Below are 13,135 nucleotides of genomic sequence, written 5' to 3'. Positions count from 1 at the left end.
TGGCAGCTTTCTCGTGTTGCTAATGAGAGTGGAATTATGAAATGAATACAATGGTTAAATTTTATGTCACTTCTTTTTCTGAAAAATTTGTACTGCACTTTACTATTCAAAAATGAACACCCAAACTGGCTAACAGTAAAGAATGACAGGCTGACAGAATCTAATACAGATAAAGCATTGTTTGTTTGTTATATGTATAGCCCACCTATTTCCTGCAAAGAACTTAAAGCCGTTTCCATACCCCTCTTCTTTCTATTTTCTGTTCTCACAACAGACCTGAGAGGTAGTTCAGGCTAAGAGTCAGTGACTGGCCAAAGTCACCCAGTGAACTTCATGGCTGAGCAGAGACTCAAACCTGAGTCTCTTGAGGCCCAGTCCTGTACTAATTTCCATCCCACATTGGCTCTTGTTTAAAAAAGGATTAAAACAAATCAATACATATCAGAGCAAAAAATAACAGCAGTGATAAACCCACTTCCAAGTCCTCTAGTGAAGAGTTTTTAAAGGCAAGTTGGAAAGCCTAACCCTAACCCTAACCTGACTAACATCTTGTGAGATGAAGTTCCAAAACTGTATGCCATGTATGCCATCTGTATGCCAGCACTTCTAGAGGGCACCATGTTGGGGAAGGTTGCTTTAGGCCGTTTAGGGCAATCCTGTTCCCACTTACCTGGGTATAAGCCTTGCAGAATTTAGTAGGATGCTTCTACACAGAACAATGTAGGACTGTTTAAGGTCAATGCCAGCATTTTTAATTGGACCCAGAAGCAAATGAAGAGGTCCAATTAAAGAAGTCCAGTGAGGTTGGTATATTTGTACAGGTCTTGTGCTCTCTTTGGTGTGTTCTGCTTTGTGCTGACTGAAGCTTACAAGCCGCAAACCAAAGCCAGCTCTGAACAGAGTGAGTTACAGTAATCTAAGGCATGCATGACTGTAGCCAGATCATATCTTCTAGGAAAGGGCTCAGCTGGCTTGTACCAGTCAAAGCTGGTTTAAAACACGTTTGGCCAACTCTTCCACCTGAACCTCACAGAACAATGCTGGGCCCGGACTATTCCCAAGCCATTCAACCCATTCCTTTAGGGAGAGTACAGTCCAATCCAGGATAGGTTGAACACCTAAGCAGCATTATATTCCATCATCGTACAAGAATATAGAAAAGATAATGTAACACTGCTATATGGTCCAGTCTTGGTTTCCACTTTTTTTGGCACAATTGGGAAAATGAATAAACCACAGTGCAGACTGTACTCAAATCCCATGAATGGACTTTGTCTCGGTTTCACACATCCAGGCAGGACAGGAATAAAGTTGGGGATGGGGTTTTATTAACAGCTTAGATATTCTCCAAATGGCATCGGTCCCTTTGAAATAATCATGAGCACACTTAATGCAGCCTTGGCTGGTATCATTTCTCATACTTAAGCGGAAGTGTGCCTTAATGGGAGAGCTTCAGCCAAGCAACATTAATGACTCGAGGTCATGACAGGGCGCTTCTGCATAGCCCTCTTTATTTGACAGCATCGATTCTGCATGGGTCACCCCATGCCAGCCTCACTGTCTGGGCTGCTCATTTCCTTCTTTCCAGGCAAACCGCCTTCCAGAGTGGGCTTCTCTTCTCCCCACACACTTCCCCTTGCTTTTGTTACACTGCACTGCTGGTGACCAGTATCAAGCTGGCATTATTCCTTTTTTGCCTCTGGAGCACAGCTGGTTAAATAGGAAAATCAGTATTCATTCCATGACAGGCAGGCCAAGAATAATCACCGTACCCACCATCAGATACTGATCTAAATCAATGTTCTGCTGCATCAGCAGGCTAAAAATACCCTCTCTTGCTACGCTTGGCACATCAGGCTATTATAAGAGCAATTGGAAAGGGGGAGGAGGTGCTCATGGATAAGGGGGCTGCAAGGTGCTGTCAACTGCTTCCATCTTTCTCCCTGAATTACGTTTGAATCAGTACAGATATGGCGTTTACTGTTGAAGGCTGCAGTGGAACAGCCTGTGTGTGTGCTTACTTGCTTGGTCGCTCGCTCATTCGCTCGCTTGCTCTCTCTCTCGCCCGCCCCACCTCCACCCTCAGTACAAATATCTTAGGACAAAGGTTCCCAAGGCAGCTGTAATGTGCCCACAATGCATGCATGGAATATATTCTGCTACTGCTTGGGAGGTTTTGCTGTCACAGCAGGCATGGAGAAAAATGTAATTGGATCTTTTAAATTGAAGCACTCTTCCAGGAAGAGGCAGAAACCGCAGCTGTACCTGCTTGAGTGTCACGGGGCTTTCAACCAGGCTCATTTGAAAAATGAAGGCACACGGTGATGTATGTGTGCATGTGTGTTTGTCTTTCCAGAAACCCAGTCCAGCCCGGTACTTCAAGAAAGTAAATGCTCCTTCATTTATTTTCTTAGTTGCTGCTGCCCAGGGAGGAGGCCCTATCCTCAGAATCTTAACTTTTGTCCTCATTTTCTTTGCCATCTCTTCTTTTGGGGGAACCTCTTTCTATCAGCATGACAAGGAGATGTACATTTTTTCCTTGAGCATTGTGCATCTAACAGGCATCTGTCTTAACGGGCATTTGCCTGTTCCCCCATCCAAAAACTTTCTTGTGACAATTGTCATATTAGAAATGGTTCCCAAGGTGCCTTGTGTGTCTCTCCTCCCCACAGTCCCCATATTCTGGGATTCTCCACAGCAGCATCATAAAGTGCACATTTATTTGCTGGTGCCTCCTTTAACATCCGTGAGCACCTACAAGTGGCCACCCACACAAACACACTTGCACACATACTTCACCGTGCCCCTTCAGCAAAGGTCCTGATTTCAGATCAGGAAATCGCAACCCTTCACTAAACAAGAGTAACACCTCTGATTATAACTATATAATTTCTTTTTTCTTTTTTGTTTATTTAAAATACTTACAGTCGTCCTTTCAGGGCAGTAGTCCTCAAGCAAAGCAAAAGGGTGAAAGGGAAGACTGCCAGCATGAGAAAAAAGGAAAGTGGAGAGCTAAACATTTTCTGGAAACTATTTAGGGGCACATGTGTTTCAAGTTGTAGTTCTCTTTCTTCATCAGGAGACCTGAAAAGGTCCCATGTCTCAACATATGGTAGGCTCTAATGCACTAGCTGTGTTCAGACAAAATAACTAATACTCAAGGGTTGAATATGGGTTGGGCATAGCTCATTGTTGAACCATAGCTTGTTCTGCTTTTGTCGGAACCCAGCTGCAATAACAAGCTATGGTTTGCTAACCACGAACAAACTCTGAAGAGAGCACATGTTTTGTGGTCAGGTTGTATATTATCAGCTGTTTATCATGGTTCCTTGACTGTGTTCAGACAACAGCATAACCCACATTTCAGTGGCAGTTCTTGATTCAGCAGCAACCCATATTTAAACCTTGAGTGCAGGTTATCCAGTTGTCTGAACCTGGCTGGTGCCTTTGGTGATTTTTGAGCGGTCAGTCTTGAGAATGAAGGAATACCTACAAGGGTTCCTGTTGTCTGTGCAGGATGGAATGAACCTTTGTGCCAGTCACTGCAGGTAGGGCCTTATGGACTGAACGACACTTCAGATGACCAATCCACTTTGTTTCCTCTTTCCTGTCTAGTTTCCTTATGCTGCCCCACCACCGCAGGAGCCAGTGAAGACATTGAGAAGCTTGATCAATGTCCGCAAGGACACATTGCGCCTAGTCAAGTAAGTTTCTTTAAACAAAGGTTTGTAATATCCTGAACTTTGGTCTCAAGTGGAAGCAAGAAAACAGATTAATAAGGGTTATAGTCAGGGAGATGTTTTGAGACTTTTTCAGAGGAATTTGCTTGCTTGTGTGTATGTGTGTGTGTTCATGTTCTTTGACCTGCGGAATCCGAATTTGTTTGCACAGAGCAACACATTTTGGGGTTGACCCTAAAATAAGGGTGGCAGCCAATCCGTAACAGCATATACTTGCATTTGGAGTCACCATTTAACCAATTTTGATGTAATCTTGAGGACCCCTTAATACTGAGAGTCTAAGTTGAAAATACATAGAGAGCTATAGTAGGATACACACCCCAATTTTTCTGAGTGGCCCCATCGCCACGACAACCATTTTGTGACTATTCCTGCACACCCTCAGCAGTCATTTTCAGTCATACATTTAATGTCTTTTTAGCAATCCAAATGTAACCACAGGACACAAAAATACTGGGGACTCTTCTTGTAAGATAATAGGTGCTATTTCTGAACTGTGCATTGCTCTAATCACAAAATGAATTCCATTTTATTAATAATACAGTGTGTTTAGCAGCCATTCTTAGTTTTAATATCTATAGTTTCGGCATTAGAGTGTTGCAGAAGGCTGCTCTGTTGATGTTCCTTTGATGTTAAGGAGCGGGCTTGCTCTCTTGGCTTCCATCCTCGCTTTCAGAGTCAAGGTAAAGCATGTTGTTCAGTACAAGCAGCTTCAGACTCAGCAGGTCAAAAGGCATGAAACACACTCAAATTCCCCTTAGGCTGGCTCAGACCATGAGGCTGTAAGCTCAGCAGTAGCACATGCTTTGTGTGCAAAAAGTCCCAGGTTCAGGCTCTGGCATCTCCAGGCAGGACTGGAAAAGACAGCTGCCCAAGAGTCTGGAGAGCCATGACTGCCAGTCAGTGTTGGCAGTACTGGGATAGATGGACTGGTGCAGTAAGTCAGCACAAGGCAGTTTCTGTGCTCATGACTTGGTGCTTATGTTTCAAGTACTTGGTTATTTCCAGTCCTTTTAATTGAGAATCTTTTGGGTAAATGTGCAAAGAATTGGGCAAGGGACTTTCTAAATGCAAAGCGTATGTTCTATGGCCCTCCCTTTATAAAAGTTTCTGCCAGTGTAACTGTTTCTTAAGGCACCAAAGATATCTTCACATTACAAACTGGAAATTTAAATCTTTGCCGCTCTTAAAAGTATATTCCAGTGGGGGACAGCATGATGTTCTACCCTTTGATTGTTGGTGGTTATTCATATGGACAAAAGATGCCCTCTGTTTAGATGTCTGCATGCTGATCCTTATTTTACTTCTTGAACCTGGGGTCAAAAAAGAACATGTTTAGATAATAGAAGGTGTGTACAGGCGCATCAACTGTAAATGATGCATATGTGTGATGCTAGAATTCCCTTCAGTGCATACTAAACTGAAGAGCTGATCCTTTTCTGATCGAAGCTTGTGCTTCTGCCCATATTCCCCGCTCCCCACATTAAATATGAGACCAGGAAAGAATCAGGGGCCCTCCACTTCTGTATTTATCCTTGGGAAACTCAGCTATTCAGATACATTGGCCATCTCTCAACTGATGGTGACATGTGCTGTTTTGCTCTTCAGAAGGCTGGCACTTTTTGAATATGACTAAAAATAGTAACATGGGAATTGGCTACCAGTTCTGGGTGGCTCTGTTTTGAAGTAGCCTGTTGAAAGCAATCCATCAACAGCTCTGTGCAGCAGGGGATATCCGTGTGTAGCTCCTCAAGATTAGTGCAGAGATTAAGAGTGGCTGCTTTCGAGAGGAGTTATGCAGATTTCGGTAAAACTGCTCGCCTTCCTTGTGTCTCCATCTTCCCTGCTTGGCTTTCAGCGTCACTGCAGGTGACAACAGGATTCAGATGATTCATTCTGGTTGCTGGGCTGGAACTGCTGCCAAATAAAGTTCAGTGTTTTAGAGTGGAGGGGACTGGAGGAGTTCAAGGAAAATAGACTTTGCAAAGACTAGGCAGTGCTACAGTGGTAACAACCTGAGTGCTTTCCACCAGTTAGAGGCCAGGGAGGTGAGTAATGCCTCTTTGCAAGAGGGAGTGATCCCATGCTGCCTTAAGAGGTGATGGTGAGACCACTTCTGAAGAAACCTTCCCTTGACCCAGAAGATCTGAATAACTTCAGTCCAGTAGCAAATGTTCCTTTCCTGGGCAGGGATCTTGAGAGTGGTTGCCAATCAACTGCAAGCACTCTTGGATGAGACTGATTATCCATTTCAGCAGCCTTGGCTGCCCTGTATAATTAACTATGCTGGGAGAGAGGGAAGGGAGTGCGACCCAGTTGATACTGCTTGACCTCCTGGCAGCTTTCAGTACCATTGACCATGGTGCCCTTCTGAAGCAGCTTTCTGAGTTGGGCTTTGGGGACACTGCACTGGCGTAGTTTGGTCCTACATAGAGGGCTGCCTCCAAAAGGTGGTGTCTGAGCAGAAGGTTGTTTAGCCCAGTGGATTCTTCAACATGTGGTTTCTCAGGGGTCTGTTCTGTCCTCCATACTATTCAACATCTACATGGAACTGCTGCATGGGGTAATCTGGAGTTTTGGAGTGTGTAGCTATCGGTATGCTGATACAAACAGGTCTGTTTCTCCTTTCCTCTTCAGCAGGTGAGGCTGTGAGTGTGCTAAACCAGTTCTTGGTTGTGACAGTGGACTGGATGAAACTGAAATTCAATCCAGACAAGATTGGGATGCCGTTGCTGGGTGGTTTCTTTTACCAGATAGAGAGTGTTCAACCTGTTCTAGATGGGGGTTGCCCTCCCCTTGCAGGAAGAGGTTCATAGCTTGGGAGTGCTCCTTGATCCATCTTTGTCACTTGAGATTCAGTTGGCCTCAGTGGCTTGGAGTGCCTTCTACTAGCTTAAGCTGGTGGCCCAGCTACGTCTCTATCTGGACAGGGATAGCCTGGCTTTGGTAATCTATGCTCTGGTAATCTCTAAACTAGATTATTTCAATTCACTCTACGTTGGGCTGCCCTTGAAGATGGTTCAGAAGCCGTAGCTGGTGCAGAACATGGCAGCCAGACTAATAACTGGGACTTGTATGTCTAAACACACAAGACTGGTTCTGGCCTGCTTGCATTGGCGGCCTATATGCTTCCAGTTCTAATTCAAGGTGCTGGTTCTATCCTATAAAGCATGGGTCCTCAAACTAAGGCCCACAGCCAGATCCGGCCCGCCATGCCCTTTTAACCAGCCCGCCCCACAGGTTTTGCACTTGCCGGGCGCTCATGGCTGGCTTGTGAGGAGGTCATTTTGGACTCCCTGAGAAAACGGTCTCCTCATGAGCAAGCTGGCACCTCGCCATGCGCGTGCCCGGCAGCAGCTTGCTTGTGAGGAGGTTGTTTTGGACTCACTCAGAGAAAATGATCTCCTCGTGAGCAAGCCAGCACCTCACCCCGTGTCCCACCCCCGTCCCCGCCTTGCCCTGCGTGCACGTGCATGTGCCCACGCCCTGCCCCCCCCCCCCCCCCCCCCCCCCGCCAGCACCACCTTGGCGGCCCGTGCTCACCACTGGCACCTGTCAGCTGGCCCCCTGTTGAAAACGTTTGAGGACCTCTGCTATACAGCCTTACACAGCTGAGGACTGCCATACCTGTCGGAGTACATCTCTCAAGCGCAATTTACTTGGACACTGAGCTCGACCTCTGGGGCCTCCCTCCACATGCCACCTCCAAGGGAAGTGCAGAGAGTGGCACCAAGGGGGAGGGCGTTCTCTGGTGGCTTCCCATGTATGGAACAACCTCCCCACTGCAGCCTGGTTGGCACCATATTTGTCATATTTTTGGTGCCAAGTTAAGGCAGGCCTCTTCTCTGAGGCTTTTAAAGACGCACTTGGGCCTGAGAGGGATTACCCGTCCCAGGTATCTTGCAGAGTCATTGTTTGGTATTGTTTGTTTTTAGCTGTTTTAAACTTTTTAATATTTTTTCCAATTTTCTGATGCTTTTATTGCATTTTTATTGTCTCTTTTTATGGATTTTTGTAACGGCAACAGTGTGTCCTGGGAATGGCCCTTCTCTGGCCCTTCTCTCCTAGCATCCTGTACCTTCAGCTACTTTCAGGAAGTTGTTGCCAAGGAGTGGAAATTCAGGTACAAAAAGGAAAGTAAGGGGAGGAAAACCCATAGGCAGCAATATCCGTTCCGCAGTGAGCGGATATATGGAGAGATGAGTTCTAATAAGAGCTGAGGGAAACCAGTGCTGTCTCTTACCTTGCCCCAATTTGGAATAAAATGAACTAGTACCCCTGGAATCCTGATGTAGCTTGCAAGGCTGATTGGCGGCAGAAGTACAAGGACAGGAGAAAATCTTCCCATTCTCACTGTCTTCCCTCACACTAACCTCAGAGGCACACAGAAATATATATTGGGTTTTATTTCCAAGAAACATCTTCAGGATGAAGCTTGGCCTCTTATCCAAAGGTGCAGCTGGGAGTATCAGTGTTGCCTTGAGCTGCCCATTCCCCCGATTCTGTTTCAACAGGCCCGAGGCTGCAGTGAGAGTGCATGTGCATTTGTTTGGAAGGAGAGGGGAGATCTCACATGATGCCACATTTCATGGTTCTGCTTAGAATGTGGCAGCCATATGGCTTACATGCACGCTCTTAATTGGTGCTGGCATTGTGCTAGATTTAATAATAATAATGAGGCATGTCAACAGTGGGTCAGTAGGGAGATAAATGATTAAAGGGCTGTTAGAAAAAGCAACAGGAGCCCTTGCACTTTAAGCCACTTAAAGTGCTATAGTGTGAACCTATGATCAGTATTCCTTTGGGATCCCTCTGCTCTTACAAAAGCAATAAGCCCATGATTTCCCCCAGAGAATCCAAACAATAGGCAAGGAAGCCCAGGATGCAAGGAAAGTCATAGTTGGTACTTTCTCTTTCCGTCCTGAACATTTCTGGACTTCGTCATTTTTCTTTAAAAGTCAGTGGGGTAATCAGACCTCAGTCACTTTCTTTGGTATACAGCTGGAACAATTCTCTTATAGAGTTGTTCTACTTTTATCCCCATAATACACTGTTGCAGTAATCTTGTTGTAAATAGCTGTTGTCCCAGACTTTGGATATGTAGCCAGAGCTTAATAGTAAGCTGGCCCTTGAATGCTTTTCTAGATAATGTCTTTTTTAAAAATGCTTGTTCTGTTCCCCATCTCACAGGGCCAGTGCTACATCCCATTCTCATGTAATGAATGAGAATAGTGTGAGCAAGCCTGCCGAAGGACAGTACAAACTTGCTTCAGGAAATTGGCTTATGCACTGTTCTTTCTTGCACTCTTTTCTTCAGGCACAGAGTACTCCAGGTTGGGAGGAGCAAAATGCACAGCCTAGTCCTAAAGGGAAGGAAAAGGAAAAATGCAAATAGTGAGCAAAATAGCGGACAGTTGCTGGCGTTCACTAGTGTTTTTCTCCAAGGTGTTGAAGGATAGATCAGCGTCTGATAGTGGTAAAGAGTAGTCCACCTTTTCAAGCAAGAAAAGTAATTGTCTACCTTATTGGTCTAACAGTGTCTTGATCTACCAGGTGTGCAGAGGAAGTGAAGACACCGGGAGAGGAAGTCAGCAAAGCAAAAGTCCATTACAACGTGGAGTTCACATTTGATACTGACGCACGGGTGGCTATCACAATTTATTATCAAGCTACTGAGGAATTCCAGAATGGAGTTGTGAGGTAATTAAGGGCCACGTTGAAAACAGGAATGTAGAACCGATCAAGAATGTGTTCGCCAAAGTACTATGACAATTATACCTGATTCTTTTCTGCACACTCAAAAGGGGAGTTCAAATGAGCTCCCACTACATGAATATCCAATATCCAATGTGAAAAGGAGACTGTTGAGCTTTGCCTGCTGGCTCTGCCCCTTGAAAACCACATCATCCAAGTGTCATTTCAAAGGGGTGCTTGCTCATTTGCATATACAGCTGTACAATCAGAGACTTTCAACATGATCTGGACTCCTCCACAGTCAGGGTTTCTGTGCACGTTCGCACGTGTGTGTAGAGCCCACATTGACGGGCACAACGTTGGGGATGCTCTGTCTTCCTCCCCATCCATGTGTTGAATATATGCATATAGGGGGGTCATTTGAATGCCCCAAAAGAAAGTGGAATCCTCTTTTTTATTTATTTGTTCATTTTTATTCTGTATATCCTGCTTGAATATGCTAAAAAGCCATCAAGGTGGTATACAACCTTTAAAGGCAGTAAAACAGGAACATTAAAAATAGTAAAACATTAAAAGGACACATTTTAAAAGGCTAAATTGAAAAGAGGTATCATCACATCCTTTCTAAAAGCTGGGAGTGGAATCAATTGATGTTCTTTTACATTTTAACCTCTGCCATATTGTCACACATCTCCAAGAACTGAGAGCTTGTGAGGGTTCTAATCCATCCCTTTAGAAGGAAACATAACTGGAGAGTAATTGCTTGACTTCTTATATTGACATAATATTGAATGTAGATTAAAGTAAACAGCCTGGCATTCTTAACAGTAGAGCCATTGATTGTCCCTTATCAGATTCCCTCAAGAAGGAAGCTCAGGAACACCCAAAGAAGCCTTTAGACTCTTAGCAATGGGAAGGTGTCAGAGACAGGGGAAATGTACCACTAAAGTTGCCAATAGGTGCTTATGGTACATGCAGCTAAATTAAGCACGAAACTTATAGTCGTGCTTAATTAGTTGGATGGCACTGTCTGGAAATGACACTGCATTTTCTCCGCCAGCAACAAATAGTGCAGGTTGTGCTTCCCTTCCAGAAGGAGCACTTCTTTGAGACACTTTAGCACTTGGCAAACAACTGCAAACTGTACAAAATAAAATTATCAGTATTGTCAGAGTGTCAGCTGGTGGGTGGTATAGAAATACAATTAGTAAATTAATAAATTTGCCAGAGTGTAGAGAGGTCAAAAAGTGCCTAGTTTTAGAATTAACTGCACTAAAGATGTTTTGAGTATTCATGCTAAATAGCAAACACAGCAAATCATCTAGAGCTAACTAACTGTAGAAGCTTTCACTGGCTAGAGTTTACTTTATCTGATCCATGAAGTGTTATCCTCAGTTGACAGAGATATATATCCATGAGCAGAGAGAGGAAAATGTGAGCAGTAAGGTCAGAGGGAATCAAAATGTGGAAGTACAGACTCTGACAATTACATCATAGCTAAATATATAAAATAAGCCAATATTGGCTCATTCACAAGCCAATACTGATGATAACAGAAGTATCCAAGCATTGTTGATTAACTCCTTTAATAGAAGGTAGCAAGCACTAGAGTAAAGTTCAGATGTGTAGGTTGTATCCTATGTAGAGTAAACCCACTGAAATGAATGGACCTTAAGCTAGTCCAGGGGTCCTCAAACTTTTTCAACAGGGGGCCAGTTGAAAGGTGTCAGCGATGGGTGCGGACTGCCAAGGTGGAGCAGGTGGGGGGTGCGGGCCGGGCTGGACCTGGCCAGGGTGTGCGTGGAGATCATTTTCTTTGAGCAAGTCCAAAACGACCTCCTTGTGAGCAAGCCGCTGCTGGGCATGCACATGATGAGGCGCCGGCTTGCTCGCAAGGAGATCCTTTTCTCCGAGGGAGTCCAAAATGATCCCCGCATGAGCAAGCTGCCGCTGGGTGTGTGCACAGCGAGTCCAAAACCTCCATGGCGGGCCGGATCCGACCCACAGGCCATAGTTTGAGGACCCATGAACTAGTCTAATATTGGGTACAGTCCCATGCTTTATTCTGCAGAACTTGTACTTCCTGTGCATGATACTCTAAGGCTAAGCAGGTGGGTACAGAAGAGATGCTGCTGCAAGCATCAGAAGGTTCAGGGAGGGAATCAGCATGTGAAATCACATGGAATCCCAACAAGTAAACAGAGAAATTGAAGGCAAGAACAAAAGCAGGTGCGAGGCCCAAACACAGGCTATTAACCAGTGTTTAGCTGGAGACTGTTAACCTGTGTTCAGTCAGCTCATCACAAGGCCATGCAACAAAGCATTTTTCAGCAATAGAAGAACAACATGGCATGTTGCAAAGGCCTTGTGATGAATCATTGAAAGTACAGGAAGCACGAATCGACTAGGCACAGGCTATTAACCAATCAAACTCCGGAGAGTGGCCTCAAGGGCACCTTTAGCAATTTAAACTGTAGACTCTCAGGATCATGCCAGCCCGTGGAAAGGCTGGATGAAGCCCAGAATGACTTTGGACAACATGCACTGACTTCCACGTGGAATGGTTTTTGATGTGTCACTGCAGATTCCCAAAGAAGCAGTAGCAAAGTATTATCCCAAAAGCCACTCTGAGCTGAATTGTGCGGATGCTGCCAAGATGAAAATGAATGCCTTCCAATGGATTAATGTGCTTGGCATTTAGTACAGGCTGTTGCACACTGCATTGCCCTGAAATGAGCCCTGAAGATACCACTAGAGCAGGACTGAGCAGAGGGTGGTTCTCCAGGTGTGTTGGACTTCAGCTCTCAGAGCCTCCTGCCAGCACAGCCAATGGCCGGGAATGCTGGAGGGCCCTGAGCATCTGAGGAGCATCCTTCTGCCCAGCGCTGCACTGGAGAATCTTGATGGGAGGCTTGATCTGGATAATTGGGAATTAGCCCTGCAGGTGGAGGCATTTATTAGGCAGAACTGAAAGTAGCTTTGAACTACAGAATGCCTTTCAAGGAGGATTACTTGTGGGGGATTTATGTGCATGTTTATATAAAAATTTCTGCACCAACCTTATTTATGCATCACTCGGGGCAGCTTTCAACAATTAAAGTAATTCTGCTGTCATAAAGCAACAATATCAAGAAAAACAGCAGAGGCAGGCAGAACAGATTTTATAAAACTAAACCTCGGATAAAAAACATTTGTCTGCCTGCCTGCCTGCCTGCCTGAACAAGGAAGTCACTACTAACCAGTGGAAGGTTGTTCAGGAGGGGTTGGTTCATTTGACTTGGGTTCCACAGCCTGGAATGCCACATGCTGGGATGCAGCCACAGAGAGCTTCAGCTTTTGGGCAGCGTAGAAAGAAAATTAAGAAGCGGAAGAAGAGGCACATGTGCCCTGGTTTTTCACTTTGTCTCCTCCCCCTTTTGTGGCAGCTACATCCCCAGAGACAACAGTTTGCAGTCCGAGACTGTCCATTACAAGCGAGGAGTGTGCCAGCAGTTCTGCCTCCCCTCCCACACTGTGGATCCCTCTGAATGGACTGAGGAGGAGGTAAGGCAGAATGGCCTCGAACGTGAAGGAGCTTCCTCATATTCCCGCGCTGCAGGCGCTTGGGTGTTCTGCGCAGAATTGCAGTCTTTCTCCTTTTCTGAGGCAGGATCCTCCGCACCAGATCATTATAGCACAGGACCGAGCAAGTTTAAATGGTC

The 13,135-nt window shown here is 45.2% G+C and overlaps 1 protein-coding gene across 4 annotated transcripts in view; it reads left to right on the top strand.

Annotated features, from left to right (window-relative positions):
- Positions 1 to 13,135, top strand: part of RNF157 (ring finger protein 157) — an 85,431-nt gene that overhangs the window by 45,350 nt on the left and 26,946 nt on the right. For all 4 annotated transcript variants that reach the window (XM_044453804.1, XM_044453803.1, XM_044453802.1 and 1 more), the window contains exons 3-5: positions 3,616 to 3,704; positions 9,294 to 9,440; positions 12,860 to 12,977. In XM_044453804.1, the coding sequence (XP_044309739.1) occupies positions 3,616 to 3,704; positions 9,294 to 9,440; positions 12,860 to 12,977 (354 nt within the window). The remainder of the gene's footprint in view (positions 1 to 3,615; positions 3,705 to 9,293; positions 9,441 to 12,859; positions 12,978 to 13,135) is intronic.

This window comes from Varanus komodoensis, unplaced genomic scaffold (genome assembly GCF_004798865.1).
Source record: "Varanus komodoensis strain SLA01 unplaced genomic scaffold, ASM479886v1 scaffold7_1, whole genome shotgun sequence".
Classification (NCBI taxonomy): Eukaryota; Metazoa; Chordata; class Lepidosauria; order Squamata; family Varanidae; genus Varanus; species Varanus komodoensis.
This window is presented reverse-complemented; position numbering and strand designations above follow the sequence as displayed.